Raw genomic sequence first — 21,153 nt, 5'->3', positions numbered from 1 at the left:
CATGCTTCAGGGACCATCTCTCTTCTGTCCAAGGTCCTGATCCCAGTTTCGGGTGGGGGAGGGCTGGGTCCCCGCCTGGGAGTCCTCAGGGTCGGCTGTGAGGGCCTGGGCAGTGGGCAGGGGAGCAGATGGGCCCCTTGACTTGGCAGGAAGTGGAGGGCAAAGGGCCCTGCTGGGCTGCAGGGGAGGGGCAAAGGGGCAGGCCAGGCAGACCCAGGGTGAGGGCAGCTGGGCTGGGGCTGGGGCTGGGGCTGGGGCTGGGGCTGTTCAGGACCCCCATGGGGATGGGGCTTTCAGGTGGGAGTGGAAGACGGGCGCCCAGGGCCTTCTTACCTGGCTGGGTGGGGCCTCTTGCTCAGCAGTCCCTTTGGTGGGTTGGTGGGTGGGGAGGCCTGATCCACAGCACTTGAGGGGGGAGCAGAGGGCAAAGTGCTCCCTGGGACCAGCCGAGGCCTGGGAGCTGAGAAAGAGGACGGCAGGGGAGATGGGGAGAGGCCTGGAGAAGCCAGCTGAGCAGCGGAGCAGAGGAAAGGGCTCGCACCCAGCTTGGAGAAGGGGCTGGGGAGAGTGAGGCGCCCCAAGCTGAGAGGAGGCTGGAGTGCTCCCCGCCCGCCCAGATTGGGTTTTCTTTAATGCTAACAGCATGCTATTTACTTTCCATTTAAATTTGAGATGTTGCTATAAATTATCAACCAGCTCCTTGTTCCTGCAGAGTTTATAACTAACTACCTGGGTTACTTATTGTTCAGGTAACAAAAGGGACCTGAAGTCACCCTGAGGGGATAGAGTGGCCTGTGGTCTCAGGGCACAGGAAGGAGAGGGTGGGGGCCCCCGATGAAGGCCTGGGTGGTGGAGGACTTCCAGGGGAAGTCGCTGCTCTAGAGAAGACAGTGGGTGGGAAGCGACAGGGTGGGCCCTGCGGCCCAGGTCTCCCCAGGCGCCCTGTGCTTGAGGCCACAGCACATCTCCACCCTTAGTTCACTGTGTGACCTTGGGCAAGTCTCTTCTTGGCCCTACCTGGACAAGGACTGAAATTCAAACTCCTGGCCCTGATTTCCTGACCTCTTTCCAAGAGACTGACTTCCCTCTCACTTTCCTCCAGTTACACTCACTCTGCTGATTCCCACCTCAGGGCCTTTGCACATGCTGCTCCTTCTGCCTGGAACCCTCTTTCCAGATCTTCCCATGGCCAAGTCCTTCTCTTCCTTTTGCTCAAATGTCACCTCCTCCGGGAGGCCCTCCCTGACTGCCTCATCTCAAGGTAGGCTCTATCCCGGTCACTCTTCAACCACCTTCCTTTACTTTCTCTTGTCCCTTATTGTTACTTTGTTTTCTGTCTTCTGCCATGAAAACAGCAGCTCTTCAAGCGCAGGGTTCCTGTGGCCTAGTTCAGCACTCTTACCCTTACTGTCCAGCCCACACAGCAGGAATGAATGAGTGACTAGAATTCTCTGAGGCCCTGGGGACACCTGCTGCTATGGCCAGGGGAAGAACCTGGGCCTGGGGCTCCTTCCTGGGTGTCCTCCTGGGTCCTCCCTGTCCTTGAACAGCTCAAACCTCAGCCTTGAAGGTCTCCATCCTCTCCATTGGACAGTACAACACACTGGGACCCAGGAATTCAGTGGCCAAGGTGGGATATCCCTGACTGAGGCCAGCCTGCCTGGGTTTGAATCCCAGCTCCCCAACTCTAGCGCAGGCAGGTGATTTCACTCTTCTGGGCCCCAGTTTCCTACAAGGCAGAGATGACATGGTAACATGATAGCATGGAGTGCGCATGCGTTGTAAGTACAGTAGACGGTGGCTATGAGGAGTGGTCCCGTTTTACAGGTGAGCAAATGAAGGCTCAGAGAGGCAAAGGGACTTCCCAAGGTCTTACAAAGCAGTCAGGCCAGGACTTGGACCCGGGTCCTCCCAGCCGCACACTCTGCACAGCACCCTCCAGGTTGCACGTCGTCCTTGACCGTTTACCTCCCTCCTTACCCTCCCTGGTCATTCTGGCTGTTCAGCTTCACAATCACCTCGCTTCCATGCAGCGCCTCAAAGAGCAGCGGGGCTTACAAATGCGTTCGACTCCTTCCTCCTCCTGTGAAATACTGATTGTTAGCTCCGTATCACCGTTGAGGAAACTGAGGCACAGGAGGCTAAGCAACTTCCCAAGGCCCCCGGGAGAGTGTGGCACAGCTGAGATTCCAACTGAGATCGGAGGGCCGCACTGGGAACTCAGCCCCTCCACAGACGTGGCCTTCAGGGTGGCCCCTGCTCAACCTTGGACGCACTGGAATCCCAGGGCCTCCGGGTCCGGGATTACATGATGATGCTGTGACAGTGCCGTTCCGTCCACTGAGCACGTACTGTGTGCCAGGCCCTGTGAGCCTGTCTCTCCTCCTGGAAACGCATGCCGCTCTCCCAGGAGCCCCGAGGCAGGCATGGGCATGCACACCTCAGGGGCCAGGGTGCGGCGGTGGGACTGGAGCCCAGGCCGGTTTAACTTTGGAGCCGATGAGGGTGAGAGTGGGGGCGCCTGGAGAAACTGTCCTGAAGAGTCATGTCCTTGGAGACTGAGTGCGTGTTTGTGGCTGTGTTTGTGTGTGTGTGTGTGTGTGTGTGGAAGGGGGGGGGCAGGGGGAGACAGAGAGAACAACAGAGAGACAGGAGAGGGAAGGAGACGGGGAGGGGGAGAGAGAGAGAGAGAGACACACACACACACACACACACACACACGGAGTCAGCTGGACAGTGACAGTTCATCTTTCGTTTGAGCCAGGAGAGGCCTTGTTGAGAGCAAGACTGAGCTCATTCTCTCTGGAGAAGAAAAGGGGAGGGAGGGGGAGGGAGGGTTGCTCAGGAGGTGATGACTGCAGTGGGGGGAGGCGGGAGGCCATCCGGCAGCCCAGCTCCAGAATCAGATAAGCGTGTTTGCTGTGGAGCACACGCTGGACTTTGCCCTGCCCTCCCTCCTCGCTGTGACTGGCACCGGGAGTGGGGGAGGTGGACAGGAGAGGCGCCTGGGAGCCCCTGGGAGCAGGAGGGAGGAGCTTGAGGAGAGGTGGGGGGTCTGGGCAAAGTGAAATGTTCTTGAGTCCCTTTGACAAGGGAGGCTCACCTGTCTGAGCCTCAGTTTCCTCACCCGTAAGATGGACATGTGAGCAGTACTGACTTCCGCCGGCGGCTGTAAGGTTCAGATGGCCGGCTCTCGGTACCGCGCCAGCTCACAGTAAACACACAAGAAACACTGGCCTCATGGCTGTCACTGGCCCAGGCGGACGCTGCTGCTGCTGCTGCGCTGGCTGCGACCAGCTCACGTTCAGCGGCCCCTCCTGCCTTGCCTCTCTGCCTGTGGGCAGTGCAGTCAGAGGGCCAACGCTGGTGGAAGGCTCTGCGGCCCGCGGTTCGGAGGGCATTGCCAGGGGCAGGCAGGCTGGTCCTCTGAGGACGGCGAGAAGGGCTGGGGGAGAGGCAGCAGGGGTGGGCTTCCGCGCACTGGGGGGGTGTTTGCTTTTCCTTTTTTAGAATTCAGTTTTAAATAGTATATCTGCATGTGCTGGGTATTATATAACATGTTACATAATTTTAAAAGTGTGGACCAGTAACAAAAAACTGCCCCCCGTCCCCGTCCTCAGCTCTCCATCCCCCCGAGGCTGTGTCTCCAGTTCCTTCTGTGACCTTCGCCGTGTCCTGCAAACACAAATACGTAGAAATCTCTTATCCCATTTTCAATGTTCCGCGGTAGCCGCCCAGCAAACCTACCAAACTGCTCCACCTGGGCGCTGACGAGCGTCCCCGGCGGTGTCCGCAGGTGCCGACCGGAGGCCCCGCAGTTTAGTTCATCAGCATCCTTTTTGGTGGTTTCCAATCTTTTGCTGTGGCCGAGCCACAAGGTGACGAATCGCCTCCTACACATGCCGTTGCCACATGTGCCCATATCAGCAGCCTCCATTCTAGAATAAACGGCTGAGCAAGGGCGTGAGAACACGGGCCCTGGACCCTGGGTTTAATCCCCGTCTGTCTCGGCTCTGGTGTGGGAGCTGCTCTTCTCGGACACATTTGTACCTGAGGCTCGGGACAGGGCGAGGGGAAGTCAGCTGAGCCGGAGCAGGGCGGGGGGAGAGCGTATGTAGCAGAGGCGATCCGACCCCTTCCTTTCCAGTCATCAGAGGACAGAAATACGAACCACAGGTGGCCTCCGGTCCCCAGTCTCTAGTGAGAGCATCTCAGCCCCAAGAGCAGGATTCTGGTGCCCAGACACGCACGTTTCTTACAAGTCCTCCGACTCGCCCTGACCCCGGCCCGAGGCTGCTGAGACCCAGCGCCTGCCCGGTGCTGGGGACCAGCTGGACCGCTGCCTGGGGTGGTGCAGATTACAGGAGGCATTTCCCTCTGTGATGTTTCCCCATCAGTGTCTCTGCTGGGCTGGCCCGTGACCTTGGGCAAGAGATGCAAGTGACACAAGTGCCCTTAGCCTCAGTGGCCTGGACTGTAAAGTGAGAGAATCCTATTTCTCTCCTTGTTTTCAGACCTAATTTTTCCCCCCTAATAGGTCTCACTCATCCACCCATCCATCTACCCACCCACCCATCCACCCACCCACCCATCCACTCATCCATTCATGGTGAATTCATGCACCCACCAAGGGCATAATATATGTCAGGCCTATGGGAGCTGAAAACCAGACAGCTCCTGCCCTCCCTGTGCTGACAGTCTCTCTCCGTGGCATTGCCAGGTGGGAGCGGGCTCTTTAAAGGGGGCTCAAAGGTGAGGACCCTCCCCATCAGGCTTGTGCTGCCCCCAGGGGAGTCTGTCCATATGTCCATGTCCATGTGTCGTGGGGCTGGCTGGGGCCTGTGACATGTCCCCTCCCCCGTCTGTGTCAGTGTCCCTGGGTCCTGGCGCGAGTCAGACCTCCCTGCCCCTGAGTCAGGGTCTGCTTTCATCCACAATCCCACCCCAGTGTGGACAGGGAGCCTCGAACCTGGACCCCAGTCCTGCCTGCAGGGTCCCCCACCCGCATTGAGTGGGGCCTGCCCTTGTTCTCCTCCCAGGGAGGACCCGTGGCGCGTGGCGAAGATGGTCAAGTCCTACCTGCAGCAGCACAACATCCCGCAGCGGGAGGTGGTCGACACCACCGGCCTCAACCAGTCGCACCTGTCCCAGCACCTCAACAAGGGCACCCCCATGAAGACGCAGAAGCGAGCCGCCCTGTACACCTGGTACGTCCGCAAGCAGCGAGAGGTGGCCCAGCGTAAGTAACAACCGCGCAGCCCTGTCTTCCTGACAAGCTGGAGGGGGGGACTGGGAGCTTCCCCACCTGTTTCTCAGACAGGCAGCCCGGGGAAGGTCAGCGGGACCCATCCAGCCTTTATTTCTATTCTGCGCACGGCACCCTGGGAGAGGGAAGTTGGGCTGGTCCTGGGCATCCGATGATGGATAAGCTGGGCCTGACCCCAAGAGCTGTTGGTGGGGAAGGAGAAAGACCGTGTGATGTGGTGAGACATGTAAGCAGCCATGGCTGTAGCTCCTAGCCCCCCGCAGTGTGCCTGGCCCGGGGCAGTGCCACCCAACGTCTATTTCCAAGTGCCGAGCTGGCGGCAGGGGAGAGAGATCTATTCTTCCTCAGGGAGGCAGGGCATCAGGCGGGTTCACACCAGCAGTACGGCCTTTAGACTCAGTCGTAAAGTGTGAGTTGAATTTTGACCCATGGAGACGGAGGGAAGGGTGTTTCGGGCAGAAGGAACAGCATGTTTAAAGGCTCAGAGGCGAGGTATGTGCTCAGGGAATCCCCCCCTGAAACCTGGGAAGACCTGGGCGCACTACCATCGGGGAAGAGGGGACTTCCTCACTCAGGCCTCATCCCCCACCAGATCCCAGTGCACTTCACACTTTTGAGCCTGTCTGTGTGTAAAATAATTTCTAATATTTCTTTTCATTAATTATCCAGCTTTTTATTTATTTTTATTTTATTTTATTTTATTTTTTTAAATATATTTTATTGAATTTTTACAGAGAAGAAGGGAGAGGGATAGAGAGTCAATAACATCGATGAGAGATATGGATCAGCTGCCTCCTGCACAGCCCCCAGTAGGGATGTGCCCGCAACCCAGGCACATGCCCCCGACCGGAACCGAACCTGGGACCCTTGAGTCCGCAGGCCGACGCTCTATCCACTGAGCCAAACCGGTTCGGCAATTATCCAGCTTTTTAAATATATATTTTTTAATTGACTTTAGAGAGGAAGGGAGAGGGAGATAGAAACATCAGTGATGAAAGAGAATCATTGATCGGCTGCCTCCTGCACACCCCCTAATGGGGATGGAGCCTGCAACCCAGGCATGTGCCCTTGGCCAGAATCGAACCTGGGACCTTTCAGTCTGCAGGCTGACGCTCTATCCACTGAACCAAACCGGCTAGGGCAATTATCCAGCTTTCTAAAAGACAATACACACTTAGTTAAGAAGAAAAAATACAAGAAAGACTTTACAATAAAAATTAGATGTCCTTGTCCTAAAACAGCCACTGGCACTCCGTCTTGCAGACCCCCTTCTGGAGGAATTTTAGGCCACGCTAGCCATGTCTACAGACCCTGACGCAGAGCCTCCCTTCCTCCCGCTCACTAACCGCTCTGGCCCGTCTGCCCCATGCCCTTGGCGGCCTGCTCAGGGATACGTCGACAGACTCGTTTCCATTCAAGTGAAACCAGCTGACAAGGCTGGTGGGTCTTTGCTCTCAATGCACGTTAGGCTTTGGAATGCATCCCAGTGTGGAATGTTGACCATCGCGCTGAATCTACTCAGGAGACAGGCTTCCATTTTCTGCTCGACTCTGTGCAACCTGAGAGAAATAGTTTAGTTCCCTGAACATCACCTGTAAAATGGGGTGGCATGTGTGTCAAATGTGAGCAAATGCTGATGCTCACCTGGAGCCCTGTGAGACTATAGCTTGGCTCAGTAGAAAATTGTGCAGGGGTTGATTAGTGATGCCTGGCTTGGACACGGGTTAAGAACGTGGTGGCACATGTGCTGTGTATCGGTCATCACTGGATTAGAGGATTTCCAAGCTCTAGCTGGAAGCTGCTCTGACTCGGCCCCTGGGAATGAGGAAGAATCAGGAGTGTGGTCGGGAACTGAGGCAGGGAAGGTGGGAGTGGCTGGTGCTCTGCTCACAGCTGCCTGTGCCTACAGAGTTCACCCACGCTGGGCAGGGGGGGCTGATTGAGGAGCCCACGGGAGATGAGCTGCCAACCAAGAAGGGACGGAGGAACCGTTTCAAATGGGGCCCAGCATCCCAGCAGATCCTGTTCCAGGCCTACGAGAGGCAGAAGAACCCCAGCAAGGAGGAGCGAGAGGCACTGGTGGAGGAGTGCAACAGGTAGGAGGGCGGCGGGCAGCAGGGCTGGCTTGGTCTGGGCAGGGCCAGGCTGGGGAAGGGAGGGTGGCTCTGGGTCCTAAGGGAGGCTACCCCGTCTCAGCTCGGACTCAGTGTCTGGAACCTACTCTATTTCCAACACACACACACCACACCCACACACACACACACACACACACACACACACACACACCAGTCCAAGCAATGTTGAGTGGGTGCGCATCTCATTCATCCTCACCACAACCCGATGGTTATGTTGCTCACGTTATGACTGGAGACACTGAGAGGCTCAGTCACACAGTCACAGAGCAGAAGTGGGACCGCACCCCGGGTGCTAGCCCCAAACACTCAGGTGGAGCCCTACCTCTCAGAACTCACCCCGACCCCAGGACAGGGCTCCTTGTGCCTGGCCTGGAGCTCACAGTGGCTATTTCTGCAGGGCCGAGTGCATCCAGAGGGGGGTGTCCCCATCACAGGCACAGGGGCTGGGCTCCAACCTGGTCACAGAGGTGCGTGTCTACAACTGGTTTGCCAATCGGCGCAAGGAAGAAGCCTTTCGGCACAAGCTGGCCATGGACACATACAGCGGGCCGCCATCGGGGCCAGGCCCGGGCCCGGCACTGCCCGCCCACAGCTCCCCTGGCCTGCCCCCATCTGCCCTCTCCCCCAGCAAGGTCCACGGTGAGTGCTCTGTGGGCAGGGGGTTGGGACCGTGGGTGGAGGGAAAGGGGGGTAGGTGGGAGAGTTGGGGAGCACCGCCCCAGTGGCAAAAGTTACCCAAACCTCTTAGCACTTCTGTTTGGTTCCACTCCACTTTATTTACACTATTCTATCCACTCTATTACTCTCCCCTCCACTGACCACAACACTCCATTCACTCTGAGTTGTGTTCACTTCAATTCATTCATTTCAGACCAAGTAAACTCAATTCATTTCAGGTCAATTCTACTGTTTATTATAATCCAGTTTGTTCATTTAGATTTGGTGCTGTTTAATCCAATCCAATTGCCAATCAACTCAGTTTAATTAATATAATTCAAGGAAATTCAGTTAATTTTGTATGGCTCAGTTCGATTCAATCCAAATCAATTTGATTCAATTCAATTAAACTCAAGCTCAATGTATTTCAGGTTCAGTTCAACTAGATTCAGTTTCATTAAACTAATTCCAATTATTTCTATTCAACTCAGTTTGCTGCAGTTTATTAGCTTCAGTTCGGTTTCTTTCAGTGGTTTTATTGAGCACCTACTGCATGTCGGGATAGCACTGGGCAGGGGGCATGGAGCTAATGAAATGCAGCCCTGTGTTCAGGAGTTGGAAGCAGCCAGCACCGAGCCTGGTAGGAGGCGCACATGCCAGCCCAGTTTGCTGGCTGCATAAAGAAAGATGGGGCGAGTGGCCTAAGCCAGCCAACGAGGCCCCTGGAGGGCAGGAACGTGGGGTGCTGAGGCTGCACACTGCTCCCACTCCAGGTGTGCGCTACGGACAACCTGCAACCAGTGAGGGGGCGGAAGTGCCCTCGAGCAGCGGCAGCTCCTTGGTCACAGTGTCCACACCCTTGCACCAAGTGTCCCCCACAGGCCTGGAGCCCAGTCACAGCCTGCTGAGCACTGAAGCCAAGCTGGTGAGTGTCTCCCCCCACCACCCCCCCACCCCGGTAGGTGAGACCCTGCCAACCCCATCTTCCCTTGGTTGGGAAAAGCAGTCCTCACTCAGCTTGGTTTCCCCTCCAAGGTCTCCGCAGCTGGGGGGCCTCTGCCCCCGGTCAGCACCCTGACAGCACTGCACAGCTTGGAGCAGACCTCCCCAGGCCTCAGCCAGCAGCCCCAGAACCTCATCATGGCCTCGCTTCCCGGGGTCATGACCATTGGGCCTGGGGAGCCTGCCTCCCTGGGCTCTACGTTCACCAACACAGGCGCCTCCACACTGGTCATTGGTAAGCTGGCGGGGTGGGGGCACAGAGCCCGAGAGCCGGAAGAGCCTCTGGGACCATTCGCTCACTCATCACTCACTGCCTGCTCTGTGCCAGGCTGTGCTACACTGGTGACACCAAGGAAACCAGACAGGCCCAGCTCTCCACGCTCACGTGGGGAGGCAGACAGTAAACGTAATGCGTGAGCCAGAGTGCCTCCCGGACGAAACGGCACTGGCGGGGTGGGGGCACAGAGCCCAAGTGCCGGAAGAGCCTCTGGGACCATTCGCTCACTCATCACTCACTGCCTGCTCTGTGCCAGGCTGCGCTACACTGGTGACACCCAAGTAAACCAGACAGGCCCAGCTCTCCGCGCTCACGTGGGGAGGCAGACAGAAAACGTAATGCGTGAGCCATAGAGTGCCTCCGGGGACGAAACGGCGTGGGGAAGACGGAGCAGCAGGAGGGGACCAATGTGGTCCAGGCTTTAGGCTTTTCTTTAAAGCCCAGAGGACTGTACTTACAGGAACTATTATGCAGCTCAACAATAGCATATAAGACAGATGGGAGCTGATGGGAGAGGAGAGCAGAGCTAAGCCCAGGGCCTTTGACTGCATGGAACCCAGGGCTCCAGGAACCCAGTCAGACCCACCTCCTGCCCAGATAATGAGCCAGAGGCTCAGAGGAGGGGAGTGACTTGCCAGGGCCAGTGACAGGTCCTAGGGCAAAGGCATTTCCTGTCCGCCTCCCCTCCTCCCCCAGCCCACTGGCTCTGGGAGGCAGGGGGGATGGTGCCCCGGGGGGCCCGGGGAGGCAGTGGACGTGGTGGCCCGCTGACTCCTGCCCCTCCCGCTCCAGGTTTGGCCTCCACACAGGCACAGAGTGTGCCCGTCATCAACAGCATGGGCAGCAGCCTGGCCACCCTGCAGCCTGTGCAGTTCTCCCAGCCGCTGCACCCTTCCTACCAGCAGCCACTCATGTCCCCTGTGCAGAGCCACATGGCCCAGAACCCCTTCATGGCCACCATGGCCCAGCTGCAGAGCCCCCACGGTGAGCACAGGGAGGGGACCTCGCAGATACTGCGGCCTGTGTGTGTGTCTGGTACAAGTGTGAGTGCTTGTGATGGAGGGGGCTCTAAGGGGGCTCAGGTGAGCGTCTGTGGCCAGAACGTGTCTCCATGTGTGAATACATGTGGCCATGTGTGTGCACGTGTGAGTGGAAACACATCTAGGTGTTCATCAGTATTTGAGGGGTATGCCCACGTGTGGGAACACAGGCCAGTCTTTCTCTAAACCCTTGGGGCCATATGTATTTCAGAATTAACTATGTTCAGATTTTCAAAGGTTAATATGGGGAACATATCATGGATTACATAACTCTCCCAGCAGCGTTTGGGGTTAACACTGGCACCAAGCCCTACGATTTCTGCAGCAAAAAGGTTTCCTGTTTCTACATTAGCTTTTTGGACTAACTTTAACCCTTTGAGTGCCAACCAATATCCTAGGAACTATGCTAAAATTGCCAAGGCATTTTTGCTGATTTTACAGCAGTTTAGGAAAAAAATTATGACTCGCAAGTAAATGAAGCTACATATTCAAGATCTTCCACAAAATCGTCATCTTCACAGCAAGAATTGACATATTTAGCAATAGCATCATCACTAATAAAAGCAGACTTAGAACTGGACACTGCAGGAGGTGCGCGATAGCGCTCCCGGCACTTTTGGCGAAAGACAGGAGGAGCGAGATTGCGCTCCCCGGCACTCTAGGGATTAATAAAGACTTAAATAGCCCTGGCTGGTTTGGTTCAGTGGATAGAGCATTGGCCTGCGGACTGAAGGTCCGGATTCCTGAAGGTCCGGATTCGATTCCAGTCAAGGGCACATGCCCAGGTTGTGGGCTCGGTCCCCAGTAGGGGGCGAGCAGGAGGCAGATCAATGATTCTCTCTGTGTTCGTATCCCTGTGTGCATTTGATTGAGTGCATGCATTTACAGTGGGGCCTTGACTTACGAGTTTAATTCGTTCCGAGACCAAGCTCGTTAAGGAGATTCAATTCCAGTCAAGGGCACATGCCCAGGTTGTGGGCTCAGTCCCCAGTAGGGGGCGTGCAGGAGGCAGATCAATGATTCTCCCCGTGTGCGTATTCCTGTGTGCATTTGATTGAGTGCATGCATTTATGTGTGTTATGTGGGTGGCTATGGTTTTATCTGTCAAGGTGAGAATATGAGTTTTTTTACTGGTGTCTGTCTGTGTGGGGGTGGCTATTAGGTGAAATTTGGGTTACGTTTCGGAGGCATCCTGGCCATGGAAATATGCTGCCCTCCGCCCTGCTGCCCCTCACAGGGGCAAGGCCTTCCCCTCTGAGGCCTGTTTAGCCTCCTGTTCCCTTTCACACCTGTTGTCTCCAGGTGCCGGGCGGAGCTGGGTGTGGGATCTGGGCCTTTCCCGGCTTCTCTCTGCAGGGGCTGAGCAGGCCCCTGTAGTTGGGGAGAGGGTCCCAACCCTGTATCTGAGCTCCATTTTGGAAATCAGCCCTGAGTCTCCCCCCACTGCCCCATCAGGCCATTTCCCAGGCCTCACACCCCACTTCCCCAGAGCACCCAGCCCTGAGGCCCTCCTGGGAGGGGGCCAGCCCTGCCCAGGGTGCCACGTCTGTACCCTCTTCTGTCTTCTCCCTCCTGGCCAGCCCTTTACAGCCACAAGCCTGAGGTGGCCCAGTACACCCACACGGGCCTGCAGACCATGCTCATCACCGACACCACCAACCTGAGCGCCCTGGCCAGCCTCACACCCACCAAGCAGGTAAGGCCCAGGGCTGCCCTGCCCCCGCCTCGGGTCCCTCCTCAGAGAACACCCTGGGTCTCAGAAGGTGGCTCTGTTCTCCAGGTCTTCATCTCAGACACCGAGGCCTCCAGCGAGTCTGGGCTTCACACGCCAGCATCTCAGGCCACCACCATTCACATCCCCAGCCAGGACCCTGCTGGCATCCAGCACCTGCAGCCTTCCCACAGGCTCAGCGCCAGCCCCCCAGGTGAGGGGCCTCTCCCTGCTGGGTGTGTACAGGGGTGGGGAACGACCGGTCCGCAGGCAGGATAAGGCCCACAAAATCATTTGGCCTGGCCCTGCCAAGGCACTAGGTGTGAGTTAAACATTTGACCAAATATAGCAGACTAATTTTTAAGTTGATAATTGTGTGTGTCCCACGAATGTCGTATCCAAATGGCCCTGGGCACAAAAACGGTGGGGCAAACTGTGAGTTGCGGGTAATGAGGCAGATCTTGGAGGGCACCCTGTGCTCCCCTGAAGTGAGCCAAGAGGGGTGTGAAATCACAGGGAAATGAGCACATCTTACAAAATCGTATCTCATTGACTGGGTTGAGGAAAAGAGACAAAGTCGTGGGAAGAGGAGTAACTGCGCTGGTCGGGGGCCAGAAGTGGCTCATGGATACATGGGTGTGGTTCAGGGTTTAGCATTCTTTGAATCATTGCCAACATTTAAAAATTAGGATTTTTCATTAAAAAATCCAGATTTGACATCTTTTGGAAAATTAGAAGGACTCATGTTTCCACATAGCAACAGAGTGTGGGCTCAGACCACCATGTCCCCCTCAACCCATTTATTTCCATCCCCCTAAGACCCAAGTCTGCACCCTACAGGGTCATGGTGAAGAGCGGGCACTGCCGAGTCCGGGTGCCGGGCTTTGAGGCCTGGGGCGGCCACCTGCTAATGCGCAACTTTGGGCAAGTTGCTGCCCTTTCCGAGCCTCAGGTTCCTCCATCGGCCCTGGTGGCTGCAGGGAGGGCTTCCTGGTCCACGCTCCACGCTCCACCTGAGGAACTGTCATTTTACAGATGAGAAGCAGACACTCAAGGAGGTGAGGGACTTGGCCTTGCCTCGACAGCTACTAGGTGGCAGGGCCAGGACTTGAACCCAGGTCCAAGCTCAAAGCCCATTCTCTTACCCTCAGAATCTGTTGGGCTTCTCCCAAGCCAGAACCAACAGGATACATACCTATTTAAGGGACTGGCTCACGTGACTGTGGAACTAGCAAGTCCAAAAGCTGTTGGGCAGCTTGGCAACGCAGGCAGGAGTTGATGCTGCATCCTGAGGTAGAATCCTTCCCTGGGAAATCACAGCTTTGCTCTAAGGCCTCCCCTGATGGGATGAGGCCCACCCACAGTACTGAGGGACGTCTTTACTGAAGTCAACTGACTGTAGGTGTTAAGCACATTTACAAAACACCTTCACAGCAACACTCGATGAGTCTTTGGGTCAACGACTGGACACTACAGCCTAGCCAAGCTGACACGTAACACTAACCACCTCACCATGTCACCAGCGCTTCTCTAACATTTCCACTAAAATGTTGAGAAGGCCACTCCCTGGGTGGCCCCAGAGCCTGCTGGGGGTCAATAAGACAAGGGCCCACCTCCCCCACCCCCAGTGCCTCAGGGATGGGTGGGAGGGGTCAGGATGGGCGTGGTGGGCAGCCAGCAGCTTCCTTTGCCTCTGCAGTGTCCTCCAGCAGCCTGGTGTTGTACCAGAGCTCTGAATCCACCAATGGCCACAGCCACCTGCTGCCATCCAACCACAGCGTCATCGAGACCTTCATCTCCACGCAGATGGCCTCTTCTTCCCAGTAACCATGGCAACCACCTCCCAGGGGCTGGCACCTGAAGCCTGCCCAGCGACTTGGGGGGTGACCAGGGCATCTGAGCCTGCAAACATCTGCTACTACGGAGCTGCTGCCCTTCCCTAGACAACTGGGCCTCGGCCCCACCCAGCTTGGCCAGTGTCAGAGAGGGAGGGCTCTGAGGTGCCCCCACCCGAGGACTGCCTCAGTGCACAAGGGGGGACTGTGGAAAGCTGGGAAGCGGAGCCTGCTCCTGGCAGGACAGCCCCACCCAGCTTGGCCAGTGTCAGAGAGGGAGGGCTGTGAGGTGTCCCCATCCGAGGACTGCCTCAGCGCACAAGGGGGACTGTGGAGAGCTGGGAAGCGGAGCCTGCTCCTGGCAGGACGGGACTGTCCCTGCTGCTCCTGGTAAATCCTGTCACTTAGAAAAGAGGGGACAGACTCTGGACTCCGGCACGGCCAGCCTGGGCCTCTGGAGAGCCCCAGCACTCCCAAAGGAGCTCTGGCAGTCACTTCTCAGGACACAAGCCTGTGCAGCTGGGCCTCACTGAGCTCTGAGAGGCCTTAGACCATCCTGTCACCTACGCCCTGTCCAGGCCACTCCACCTGCCCCCTTCCTGCGATTAACCCATCTGCCCATTTGTTCCCACCCAGCCACCACTCACATCAGCATTCCGAGGGGCTGTTGCCCTCGAGGAGCTCAAGCGAACGAAGGCAGCAGGGCTCTCAGCTTCCCCCTCCCTGGACCCTGTGACCATGCGATTAACCCATCTGCCCATTTGTTCCCACCCAGCCCCCACTCACATCAGCATTCCGAGGGGCTGCTCAAGGGAACGAAGGCAGAAGGGCTCTCAGCTTCCCCCTCCCTGGGCCCTGTGACCGCGTTTCCTGGGACATTTGTTCCCGAGCATCATGCCTTCCGGTGCCAGCCTGGTATCTTGCCTCTGCTGAAAAGCCCCCAAGGCTAGGAAGGGTCCTCGCTCCTGTGGAGCCTTGCAACTCTGTGCCTGGTGCTAAGTCCTGGGGCAGCGGCTCCTCTGGCCTCTGGGGCCCTGCAGACCCTCCCCTGGTTTGGAAGAGAAGCTGCTGAGCTCAGAAGGCAGCAGGGCCTGAGCAGCTGGCAGAATAGAGATGCCCAGAGGGAGAAGGGAGAGACCAGACCAGCAGAGAGGAATCACCTGTGTGGACAAGCCTGAGGTCCGGAAGCCTGGGGCCTGAGGGATGAGGCGGTCCAGGCAGATGCAGCCCCAAAGAGCCCGAGTACCACCTGAGGAACAAGGTGCCATGTCACCGGGCTCCTGCGACCTCCCCTCCGAGGCTGCTGCGAGAACCGGGCCCTTTAGACCAGCAGTCGCCAACCTTTCGGACCTCACAGACCACCAGTTGGCGACGCTGCTTTAGACCACCTCCATCCTGGGACCAGGAAGAGCTGCATCCCCTGCAGCTGGCAGCCAGCTAAAGACGAGCCTGTATATTATTTAACTTTTAATAAAGTAAACGAGGAACATACTGGAAACTTCTTGCTTGTCCCCCATCGCCCAATGGGGCTGGGCAGGCAGAGGGAGGCAGAGGTGGGCCAGGAGCCAGAGGAGAGATGGGTCCAGCACACGCAGACTCTCAGGGGCCACCTGTCGTTCTTGCTCTGCCGAATCTATGTCTGGAAACTTCTTGCTTGTCCCCCATCGCCCAATGGGGTTGGACAGGCAGAGGGAGGCGGAGGTGGGCCAGGAGCCACCTGTCGTTCTTGCTCTGCCGAATCTATGCGACGATGCCAGAATTTTACCTTAACCTTGGCCTCCTGCTCCTTGAATAGGCCTCGTGCATGAAGCCCAGTCCACAAGGCCTGTGGCACTTCCGTAGCCTGCAGCCGGGGCAGGGACCCTCCTGTGTGGTGCTGATTTAAAATGTCTCATCAGCAGTCAGCACTGCTGGAGGCAGCACCCAATCACTTAGTTCCGTGCTGGGTCTGACCCTTAATTTTCGATAACCTGGTTGGGATATGATCGTGGTATGTTCACAAATGTAGAGAAACTTCTGGAAAATGAGGGGGGAAATCTCTCCTTCTTTTTCAGACAATGTTATATCCAGTCACAGGGCATAGGGGAGAAGCACTAACTCTTTGGGCCTTGACACCTCAGGGACCTCTTCCCTCATTTTCTTAAGACTGTCTCCCACACCAGGCTGAGGAGGAGGGTGGGTCTCCCTTCACTCACCTCCTCCGACAGCCCTGGGGAGATGGAAGCGTCACCGCTCGGCTATCAGCCTTGATAGGCTCCTTCTTCCGAGACCACGGAACGTTCTGGTACCACACGTCTGCCCCAGCCCCAGTGGGAGCACAGGAGGGCAGCCCTTGCTTAGGCTTCTCACTCTACAACCAAGGCTTTGCCCCGACTCTTGGGCAAGCCCCATTCATGGGCAGAGTCTGGACTTACAGCCAAGTCCCTGAACGTGGAGAGGGAGGCAGCACCTGGAAATGCCTCGTCCCAGTGGGCATCTCATCCCGGGGACTAGCTGGGCCCGCCGTGCACCTGGTCAGTGTGCAGACGCGGCTGCTGCGCTCTTCGATGGTGGGAACGGGGAAGCCTCAATGGCCCTCTTTGCCTTTTTCTTCCTTTTCTTCTTTTTGGTTCCAAGTGACACAAGGTCTCCGTTGAGCTTGGCTGACTCCTTTCCCTGCTTCCCGGCTGTGGCCTTGCTTGTGATGGTGGTGGCTGTGGTCAAGTCCGTGCTGGCCTCCTTCTTGGCTTTCTTTTTCAACTTCCTTTTCTTCTTCTTTGCTTCTTTTTCCACCTTGACAGGACCATGAATGGCGGACTCCTGCAGAATGGCAGAGGCTGACACAGCTGCCTCCTGGCACCGCTGCCACTCCTCATCACTGTCCTCACTGCTGCAGGGAGAGGGCAGTCTGGGTCAGCTGGGGCTGGGACTGAGCCCAAAGCTGCCCCAGAAAGCGCCCACGGTGGGTGGGCGGCAGGTAGAGAGCTCCAGTGCTCAGGAGTGAGGCAGACCTGGGTTCCAATACTGCTTCTCTGCTTCCTGGCTATGTGAGCTCATTCAATAACCTCTCTGACCCTCAGTGTCTTCATCTATAAAATGGGGATCTTCGCTGAGCCGAGGCGTCTGGCACATGATGGGTGCTCAAAAGCAGTAACCCTCCAAAGCCAGCCCCCGCTGAGTGTCCTCCCCCCCACGGAGGGTACTATTTCTCGAGCTGCCTGACGGCTCCTTCTTGGCCGGGACCACACCGATCTGCCTGGCTACCCTCAGACACCGGCCAACCCGGAAAATGGGCAAAACCGAGGGGACTTGAAGAGAGGGTGTGTGATCTCACCTGGAGCGGGAAGGCAGTCGCTTTCGGCGGGGCTGGGGAGCAGCTGTCTCCTCAGGGCCTTCGGGGACGGAGGTGAAGAAGAGGCGGAAGCCTAAACCCCAAAGGGGCAGAGTCAGCACTGCCAGGGCCACCTCTCCTCCAGGCGCCAAGGGAGCCCTGCCTCTGCCCTCAGGGAGCACCTAGTCCAGAGGCAAAGACCCAGGAATCGCTCCCGTCTAAGCACAAAAGGACGCCAATGTGCAGAGGGGCCTGCTGACGACGCTGGAGCCAGAGGACGGGGTGCTGAGGCGCCAGCGGCCAAGCAGGCCAGCACGCCCTCAGCGGCGTTTGGGACTCAGCAGTTGAGCCTCCTGCCTAAGGCAGCTTCCAAAGTGGCAATGAGCCTGACACGGGACACACAGACTCGGACGAGAGAGGCTGTGCAGTGTGGTGGTGGGAGCTCTGCTCAGGGTTAGACAGACGTGGTCACCTCAGGCAAGGGCCTTCATTCCTGAGAGCCTCAGCCATCCTTACAGAGAAGGGGGTATCATCATACCTGCCTCAGAGCAGATGCACGGATGACAGAGGGTAATACACCAAAACTATTTCCTAGCTCCAGACATATGATAGGTGCTTACTAAATTACAGCTGATATTAACTGTACTAGAGGCCTGGTGCACAAAATTCGTGCATGGGTAGGGTCCCTAGGCCTGGCCGGCAATGAGGGCTGATTGGGGCCTTCCAGCTGCCAGCAGGGGCCTTCCTTCATTCTGCACCACCCCCTGGTGGTCAGCGCACGTCATAGCAAGCGATCAAACTCCCGGTCTCCCGGTCCCTCCCAAGGGGACACTTTGCACATTAGCCTTTTATATATAGAGATGGAAGATGACTACTCACCATCATCCCCTGGGGTGGCTTTCTGTACCTCAGCCTTTGTTGGTTCCTTCACAGCTTCTGAGATGGTAATGGAGCTAAGGGAAGATGAGATGGTTGATTTAGGATGAAATTTGGGGTACCAACAAAATCTTCTTCAAAAAATAAACACCATTTTTTTTTTTAAGTGTAGGGGATGGGGCATGCAGTCTTAAATGCAAAAGCAGACAGCACACTGGCCTGAAGAAAGCTAACACCCACAGCTACAACCTGCTGAGCAGCTGCTGCCACTCAAACTGCAGGGCTTCATTTGTTTAAGCCCCACTTTATCCCAGAAAACGCTGAGGATTTTTAAGATACTCATAGCACAACAAAATAAACACAATTTCAAACAGGGCTAAGAGAAAATAAACGCCGAGAGACAGAAATAGTCAAAGTGTAGTGAGGAAATCCTATAACACTTGCTTTTTGTTATTGTCTTTTTCAATTTTAATTTAAAAAAATTTTTTGAGATAACTGTAGATTGATAAGCAATTCCAAGAAATAATACAGAGAGATTCCATATACTCTTTTGTTTTTGTTTGTTAATCCTCACCAGAAGATATTTTTTCCATTGATATTTATAGAGAGTGGAAGGGAGGTGGAGAAAAGAGGAGAAAGGAGAGAAGAGGAGGAGAGAGAAGGAGGAGAGGGGGAAGGGGAGGGGGAGAGAGGGAGAGAGAGAAACATCAATGTGAGAGAGTCACACTGATTGGCTGCCTCCTGCATAAGCCCTGACCAGGGCTGGGGACAGAACCTGCAACCAGGTATGTGCCCTTGACCGGGAATCAAAACCATGACCCTTCAGCCCTGACCGGTTTGGCTCAGTGGATAGAGCATCGGCCTGCGGACTGAAGGGTCCCAGGTTCGATTCTGGTCAAGGGCATGTACCTTCCCCTGCCCGCCAGGCAACTGATGGGTAAACACACCCCACCCTCAGCTCCATTCATCCATCACTGGGCTGAACAAGCGGCTCCTGTTAATGAGCTGGGATGGAAGCCGGAGAGAGACTGGAGGAGGTAGGCTCTGTCCACAAACCCACCATCTCCAGACAGAGCCCCAGAAACCTGTGGGGAGGGGGACTCTCTTCCTGTGATGAGGCTAGGTGCCTTCATGAGGAGGGGAGGGGCTGTGTGACTTCCCTCTCTGAGCCCCCAGGGCCAAAATTGAGAGGCCATGGGACAAACCTACCTTGCTAAGCCTCAGTTTGCTCATCTGGAGAGTGGGGAATGTTACCAACTGAGGGCTCATCACTTTCCAAGGACTAATTTACCATCAGAGGTGGAGCTCTGATGGTCTCCATTTTCACCTTGGTTTTAACTGCTACTGTGTAAAAATCTTTAGGCATTTCCATCTTTCAGTTCATCAGACAGAGAGAGCGGGACCGAGGGAGAGAACAACAGTTCCACAGTTAGCCCTGCAGGCAGTCTCTCTCCCGGTAGCACAGACATAGAGCAGGGTGGTCCTTGCCCTGCCACAGTTATCCTGGAAAACAATGAAGATATGGCCGTGCAAAATTGTTCTTAGAAATCAGTATCCATTGAATGTTGCATCATTAAATTTCAGAGGGTTTTCTATTTCTAAAGTTTTTTCTCTCCTGTAGCAACTTTGCTTGCTAACCTTGAGAAGAAAAAATTTACAATATAATAAACTTTTTAAAAAAAATATATTTTATTGCATTTTTTACAGAGAGGAAGGGAAAGGATAGAGAGTTAGAAGCATCGATGAGAGAGAAACATCGATCAGTTGCCTCCTGCACACCCCCCACTGGGGATGTGCCCGCAACCAAGGTACATGCCCTTGACCGGGATCGAACCCGGGACCCTTCAGTCCACAGGCTGACGCTCTCTCCGCTGAGCCAAACCAGTCAGGGCAACTGGTCCGGCATCTTAACAAAATGGTTCGATGTTGGTCCCTTGGAATATTTGGCAATGTCTGTCGACATTTTTGGTTGTCATAACTGCTGGGGGGAAATGCTGTAAGGACCTAGTGGGTGGAGGCCAGGCATGTTGTTGACCACCCTACAATGCACAGAACAGTCCCACAACCAAGAACCATCCAGTCCAAACGTCAATACTGCCAAGGCTGAGAAACCCTGATCTCACACAGGGAAAAACAAAAACTCCGCAGGGAATATTCTGACGCTGCTTGACCAGCATCTGCTGGGTTTCCCCTGGGGCTTTCCATAGTGCCAGGTGGGCCTTGAATACCCTGAAGCCAAACAGTCACAAGGAAATACTGCTTTCACAGGCTGAAGTGCCAAATGACCTTCCTAAACATGTTTCCCACATTCTGTTTCCCACATTCTCGAGTTTGGGACTGGCCCTGTGTCATGGTGGTTCAGGCTGCTGAGTTGTGGTCCAACATTCCGTCTCAGAAGAGCAGTTGGTTTACACTTGGGGAGGGCTCACTTGTCCTTTATGGTACATCCTTCGAAGTGAAGGACTCTGGCTTGAACATCCTCACCTCCCTTTCAAAACCTGCTCTGTCAATCAGGAATGGATCTAGACCAGCGCATCCAGAAACATGTCCTATGTTACATTATCAGTTGTCCACCAAACGAAGGCACTGTAGCCAAATGAGTCTAGAAACTCCTGGGCTGAACAAAGTTACACAGGTCGGTTTACTGCAAGGGCACATGGGGGTATGCAGACTTCTTTGTTGTTAGATCCTTTTTTTCTAGTCACACTTTGGACTAGTATTCCTTGGTGCCTATTTTAAAAATGCTGACCTAGATCTTTATAAATTATACTAGAGGCCCGGTGCACAAAAATTTGTGCACTCAGTGGGGGGGGGGGTCCCCTCAGCCCGGCCTATGCCCTCTTGCCGTCTGGGACCCCTCGGAGGATATCCACCTGCTGGCTTAGGCCCGCTCCCTGGGGGATTGGGCCTAAGCTGGTAGTCAGACATCCCTCTGGCAGCCCGGCAGACCTCGGGGGAAGTCCACTTGTCAGCGGGGAGCAGGCCTAAGCTGCAGCGGACATCCTTAGCGCTGCTGAGGAGGCAGGAGAGGCTCCCACCACCAC

At 55.8% G+C, this 21,153-nt stretch overlaps 2 protein-coding genes across 3 annotated transcripts in view; one reads left to right on the top strand and one right to left on the bottom strand.

The window, feature by feature from the left end:
• HNF1A (HNF1 homeobox A) overlaps positions 1-14,151 on the top strand; it is a 17,239-nt gene extending 3,088 nt beyond the window's left edge. The window contains exons 1-10 of one of the 2 annotated variants that reach the window (XM_014537670.1): positions 2,431-2,505; positions 5,040-5,239; positions 7,176-7,362; positions 7,799-8,040; positions 8,832-8,983; positions 9,094-9,295; positions 10,130-10,321; positions 11,958-12,073; positions 12,158-12,302; positions 13,788-14,151. In XM_014537670.1, the coding sequence (XP_014393156.1) occupies positions 5,065-5,239; positions 7,176-7,362; positions 7,799-8,040; positions 8,832-8,983; positions 9,094-9,295; positions 10,130-10,321; positions 11,958-12,073; positions 12,158-12,302; positions 13,788-13,915 (1,539 nt within the window). In that variant the 5' untranslated portion in view covers positions 2,431-2,505; positions 5,040-5,064 and the 3' untranslated portion in view covers positions 13,916-14,151. Of the gene's footprint in view, positions 1-2,430; positions 2,506-5,039; positions 5,240-7,175; positions 7,363-7,798; positions 8,041-8,831; positions 8,984-9,093; positions 9,296-10,129; positions 10,322-11,957; positions 12,074-12,157; positions 12,303-13,787 lie in introns of those variants that run through there. The other variant, XM_014537671.1, reaches the window with a different exon arrangement.
• Positions 14,152-15,378: 1,227 nt separating this feature from the next.
• The window catches only part of LOC102239796 (chromosome unknown open reading frame, human C12orf43), an 11,145-nt gene continuing 5,370 nt past the window's right edge, over positions 15,379-21,153 (bottom strand). The window contains exons 5-8 of the mRNA XM_014537707.1: positions 18,113-18,186; positions 17,237-17,327; positions 15,641-16,792; positions 15,379-15,533 (exon numbers count right to left, since the gene is read on the bottom strand). Of these exons, the coding sequence (XP_014393193.1) occupies positions 16,438-16,792; positions 17,237-17,327; positions 18,113-18,186 (520 nt within the window). The 3' untranslated portion in view covers positions 15,379-15,533; positions 15,641-16,437. The remainder of the gene's footprint in view (positions 15,534-15,640; positions 16,793-17,236; positions 17,328-18,112; positions 18,187-21,153) is intronic.

Source organism: Myotis brandtii, unplaced genomic scaffold, assembly GCF_000412655.1.
Source record: "Myotis brandtii unplaced genomic scaffold, ASM41265v1 scaffold181, whole genome shotgun sequence".
Classification (NCBI taxonomy): domain Eukaryota; kingdom Metazoa; phylum Chordata; class Mammalia; order Chiroptera; family Vespertilionidae; genus Myotis; species Myotis brandtii.
The sequence above is the reverse complement of the archived record's forward strand: the minus strand, read 5'-3'. Positions and strand labels throughout refer to the sequence as shown.